The 5,878-nt window shown below is 47.0% G+C and overlaps 1 protein-coding gene across 1 annotated transcript; it reads left to right on the top strand.

Annotated features, from left to right (window-relative positions):
* Positions 1–521: 521 nt before the first annotated feature.
* On the top strand, positions 522–1,067 carry LOC142586162 (uncharacterized). The gene is made up of 2 exons (XM_075697415.1): positions 522–733; positions 818–1,067. The coding sequence occupies exons 1-2, from the start codon at positions 522–524 to the stop codon at positions 1,065–1,067; spliced, it is 462 nt and encodes a 153-aa protein (XP_075553530.1).
* Positions 1,068–5,878: the final 4,811 nt, after the last annotated feature.

Genomic DNA, 5,878 nt, shown 5'->3' on the forward strand with positions numbered 1-5,878 from the left:
TGGTCATTCCTCAGGTTTTTCGGGGCTCGGAGATGGATTTCCACAAATCTTGCTGCTCATTTTTTCTTGTGGAAGTTTCCACATCCTTTAGCACATTCCACACGCACACTGCTAGATATCCATAGCTTCTCACTACACAAATGAGCAGCTGCACACGACGCACAACTATCTGATTTTGCATGCTTCATTCCTCATTTCTTATTCTCATTCTGTGTGGGCTTCTGTCGGCAGTGGCTCCGATTTGTGATGTGTAGATGCTTAGCTCATTGCTTGGATGGTGACAATACCGTTAGCGGTTTATGAGTGTGCATGATCTGGTTGTACACTTGTTGGTGTGTTATGCCGCTACTGGCATTGTAAGTATATTCTTGTGCATGCTCTCCGCAACATTCTGGTACACTCTTGTGGTTACTTGTTTATTGCAGAATACTTATTCCATTGTGCTTCCTGCTGTGGTTGACAGCAACTAGAAGTTTGTTGCTGCGCACGTGGGTGCATACCGCAAGCAGAGTGATGGGGGAATGCTCGAGCAGTCCATATTCGGGCAGTCACTGGACAAAGGAAAGCTGCAGGTTCCCCGGGACCTGCCACTACCGAACACAGCCCTGTCAGCTCATTGTGTCTTTATCGGTGATGAGGCCTTCCAGCGGAAAACCGATTTTTTTAGGCCGTACCCGGGTCGAGGATTGCAGGCCAGCAAGAAAAAATTCACCTACCGACTCAGCAGAGCAAGGCGAGTTGAAATGCTTACCACGCTGCTTTCTAAGAACTGAAGGCTCATGATTTATCGTGAACATTCCTGTTGTGCATCATGCAGAAGGCGTGTCGAGAACGCTTTTCTAATCCTGGTGACCCGGTGGAGGACCCTTGAAAGACTAATAGGAGAAGGCCCAGAAAATGCCAAGCAGGTGGCAAAGTCACTGCGCTTGCTTCACAATTTCCAGATGCAGGTGGCCCACACCAGCACACACAACTTCAGTCTCGTGGCACGATATGTCAGGGACATATACTTGCAGTACTTCAACAGCGTTGCAGGGCGTTCTTCCTGGCAAGATGCCGTGGTTTGAAGTTGCAGTGCACTGATGCTACCGCTGCTCCAATAGGTGATGCGTAAACTCGCTAAGGCTCATGGGATGCATCGTCTGACCACGAAAATTGAGCACAGGGGGTCATTCAAACAAATTTTTAGCCGAATCTACAGAACGCGTGAATAATATATGCGCGATGTCGCAGTTTCCTGGTTATATGGAATGACGAGTCGCACTTTCTTGTTCTCAAGTAAATTTCGTACGGTTTTTTTGCTTATTTCATCTCCATTTAACTAGGCTGATTCAAACACGGATGATCTAGAAGTGGAGGCACTATAGGCAGGCTGGCAAGGAACTTTGAGTGCTCCTGATGATACACAATATGCTTATTTCTGTGATGTGATTGAATCGTTAAAACAGGCGACCACTGCAGGATCATTGCTTTTTCATTTCATTATGCTCATAGAAGCGTCCCTGGATATGCTCATTATTTATTCATGCATTCTAATGGCGTGTTTTATAGTGCGCCCTTCGATCAGGTCGCCCATGTACATTGATTTCTGAAGCAGTAGAGCTGTCGTTTTGTAGTTATTCTTGGTGTATCAAATATGGCGTTGCAACGTGGCCATCAAACGAAAAAGTCTCTAAGTGGGTCCAAATGGCACTCTGGTCATCCTCCAGATTTCTTATGCTGGTAACAGTTGGTTTCTCTGAGGAAGTGTTGTAAACCATAGGAATCGCAGCGAATCCTGTCCTCATCATACAGACCGATTTGAAGGAAGGTCTTTTCTACATCTGCTGTCATAGGGACCTTGTATTGGCGGAAACAATGAAAATTGTGTTCCTATGTCTGGGTTTAGGCTTGGCCCTGATTACAAATTTTCGTTTAATGTCCTCACTTCACGTTCATAAGAGGATGCGCTGAATTAAATGCGAATCTTTGTTGGAGCCTGGTTTTTCTCAATCACTGCTCGATGCAGCATGTAGTAATGTCGAAATTCGCTTGTGGATGGCGAATACGAATCTTTACTGATTCTTCTTTCAGATATACATGAATGGTCTTGTCGTACTTTTCTTTATCCACAATGAAATTGTCTGCCAAGTCCTCCGTTTTCTTTCAAGGAAGTAGAAATTGATGGCAACCTTCCTTGTTAGTTATATATTCTGGATCTGTTGTAGTGTCAGTTAAATATCTATCATGGTTTATTCATCAGCTCTGACACCGACACCTTCCAGGTCCCAATATCGCACGACAACCTCCGAAACAGTGCCCTCTTCTGCGCAGCTTCAGAACGCAATAGTCCTGGAACAGTGAACGGTGTTTCCTGGGAAAAGAAGTAGCCCTTGCGCAGTCCACTCTAATTTAGTTTGCACAACTTTTAGTTACTTTCATTTCTACTACAGGGTTTTCACGTCAGTAATATTCTGAACCTATAGGTATTAATACAGAATTTACGTTGACTTCTGCTGTCCAAAAGTATCCTGTAGTCAAGGACTGCAATAATATAACGGGGCTGCTTGTAGAGAAAGAAGGTTACCTGCTGTTGCAGAAGCCTCATTTTCCTCTTGAAGTCAGGGTTACGCATAGAAGTGACATGATGTCGAGAATATCCATCGCATCTTCGTCTTCCTCTACGATTCCTTGCCATGTGACCTTCCTTCAGACTTCGAAAACATTGTCTGGCCTTGGTCCGAATCTATTTCCTGTCTGGGAAACTAATTTCTTTGTCGTGGCATACTTCGGCACTATGCTTAGGCGATTTGCAAAAGAGGCACAGGTCAGCTTTCTTCAACACACTTTGTAGAGCTGCTGCTGTGGGATGCTGCACAGATTGCGATGTCTATTTTTCTAGACAACTTCTGGCATGTCCGGGAGCGCATATGCTGGCACTGCTTCTCGACACTGGAGTTGATCGAAGTACTCCAGAAGACTTTGTAACTCTTTATCTGCTTTCGTCATCCGATGCACTGAGTCAGTCTCCACGTAAAGCGTTGATACCACTCTGGACGCTGTCGTTAGCTTGCCAAGCTCATGAAATTTAAGCGCCAAATCTGACAGCAAGACTCACAAGAGAGTTCCGTAACATGGAACAATAAGTGGGGGTGGGTTTATGCCAAGAGCTTTGAGACCCTTACATTCGCCTGTACTCGGCCATACTTTCATCTCCAAAATTTTTCATGAGAATATCTATGGCGTCCCGATAGCACTCTTTAGTTGCTTGGATTGCAGATATGGCTGAAGCGACAGCACCTCTGGGTAGTGCTCAGGTAATTAAACTTGTCAGTAGTGATCAGCTCTTCCTTACTGTGCACGGGCGTCTGCTGCGGTACAGCATGCAGATGTTCCAGTCCTGCATGCAAAGTGCCCATTCAACCAAATGGCCTCAGGGGTTTTACAAGGACGACAGCCAGTGTAGTGCATGGTGATCTGTGACTACAGCAAATGGACGTCCATAAAAATAAGGCTGGACCTCAGAGCCTAGATGATGTCCAGACATTCTTTTTCTGTCACAGGGTAATTTGCCTCAGCTTTCGTAAGCCTACCACTTGCAAAAGCCACAACATAGTAAGGAAATTCTAGTTTGCGCTGAGCTAGAACAACGCCGAGGCCAACACCACTGACATCTGTGTGGACGTCTGCAGGGGCTGATGGGTCGCTACGGCGCAAAATTGGTGGAGACATCAGGAAAAGACGGAGCCTTGTGAAGGCCTCGTGTCACTTGGACGACCACGAAGTGAAGCACCCGTTGCTACTAAGTCGTTGGTTCACCCCCGCAAAGGTGGAGCCTCTCCAGGTTCCCACGTAGGCGTGTGATGTCTTCGCTGGTTAATACCTCACGGCTGAGCTCCAGCAGTTCCAGAGGGACTGGCTTTTCCATCAGGGCAACATTCACTGTAGTGTCGGTCAATTTCAATAAATTTCCATGTCACTGTGTGGCTTATGTCAGCGGTGCATTACGGTTCTCGAAGGTGACGCAAATCAGAGAACACAACATTACGAAGCTCGTCAACGTGTAGTATGTGAAAGCGCCAAGTTGTAGACAGAATCACAACACGGGCTTGGCTATCAAACAGTTCATCAAAAGTTGACACCACTGCCAAGGGCACTGACGCAGAATCATGCGACAGCATGTCCGAAGCACAGGGGACACCCTCGATCTCACCCGCAAGATCGCTTTGCAAAACCGAGTCCCTGGGTTCCTGGCTTTGCTTACCGTGCTTCTTGAAAGGTGCGGTGTTTCTTGGCTCTCAGCTGGCCTCTATCACCGTTTTTTCTCTTTGGACAGATAGCTTTGCCAGTCTGGAAATATAGCGGGCACTGCAGATCCGGAGATGCGCGCTTTCCGGGTTGCGCGCAGCAAAAGTTTACCATTGTAGACAGCCTCCCAGGTATTGCTCACCAAATGTGGCTCGAAGTGCCGTTCGCAGAGATGGTCGGTAGATTTTAGTATGAGACCCTTACGCAGTATCGCTTTCCTCCACACCCAAAGGCGTTATTCTTTCAGCGCGATGAACAACGAAAATCTTTCGGTACACAATTTGTACCCTGTCGTGCAACGTGGGGCGAAACACTTTTGCCACATCAGTTCTATGGTTGCACACACCTCATATGAGTTCGCAGGGTCAAGAAAAATTGTCAAGGATTCAGAATAGTTTCACAAAACAGGAAGAACGACATTCCGATGTCAAAAATGACCTCGTGGTAGGCCATACTGAAGTGGCGCCTAGCAGATTTACGCCACTGATTGAAAGAAGGTGAACTTGAACAACTTTTCTACGTGGCTGCTCTGCTGCGCCTTTGGGCCGATCTGTCACCTTCCTACACCATGGTGTGGGGGGCAAAATTGTGTATCAAGCGTCTGAAGTAAGAGCACAAGTCTACGAAGCAACGCAATTCTTTGATGGACGTGGGCTTAGGGAACACGGCGATGGCCCGAAGTTTGGTTGGAGCGGAGAGAGTTGCACTATTGTATACGATGTAACCTAAAATTGTCAGCTTCCGAGCTGCAGATGTGCGCTTTTTAAGGTTTAGTTGTAGGCCAGTGTTTGTTAAACACGTCGAAACACATCATAGCCGGTAAAGGTGCATGGCGAAGTGAGGAGTAAAAACGATGTCTTCGTCAAAATAGCACAAGCACTTGTGTCACTTCAAGCCGTGCAGAACTGTGTCCATTGTGCACTCAAAAGTGGTGGGCGCCTTACTTAGTCCAAAAGGCATTACGTTAAATTTGTATAAGTCGTCGGGTGTGAGAAAAGCTGTCTTCAGCCGATCGGCGCCTGCCATTGGTACTTGCCAGTACCTTGAGCGCAAATCGAGAGATAAAAAGGGTTCTGCAACTTCTAGACTGCCAATCACGTCGTCTGTGGGCGGAAAAGAGTGAGCGTCCTTGCAACTGCTCTTGTTGAGGTGCCGGTAATCTACACAGAACCGCGCAGAACCATATTTCTCCGTAACAAGGACGATGGAGGATAGCCATGGACTCTTAGGTTATATTGCCTCGCGGCGAAGCATCTCATCGACTTGTTTATTGATTACACGACGCTCTGCAGCATATGTACAGTACGGACGTTACCGCAATGGCAGTTCTTGAGCCAGTGTTGATGCGGCGTGTAACAGTTGACGTCGGGCTCGGGGAAGATTGCCGAACATCGAAAGAACGAAATTCTTCTCAGAGGCACAAAATCTTCGACTGCCGGACCGGTGTAAGGCCATCGACAATAAGCTGACCGAACACACCACTGGGCGATATGTCGCATGCAGAAACTGCACTGAGCGCCGTGCAAGCAGCACAGTAATTGTCATCTGACTTGTCCATAACTTGCGCGTCATTGAGCACTTCTACAGTCGT

This window comes from Dermacentor variabilis, chromosome 6, assembly GCF_050947875.1.
Source record: "Dermacentor variabilis isolate Ectoservices chromosome 6, ASM5094787v1, whole genome shotgun sequence".
Lineage (NCBI taxonomy): Eukaryota > Metazoa > Arthropoda > Arachnida > Ixodida > Ixodidae > Dermacentor > Dermacentor variabilis.

Excerpts from the sequence above, each read along its gene's own strand:
- LOC142586162 (XM_075697415.1), top strand. The coding sequence starts at position 522 with ATGCTCGAGCAGTCCATATTCGGGCAGTCACTGGACAAAGGAAAGCTG. Across the intron at positions 734-817 it reads TACCGACTCAGCAGAGCAAG|AAGGCGTGTCGAGAACGCTT; the intron begins GCGAGTTGAAAT and ends TGCATCATGCAG.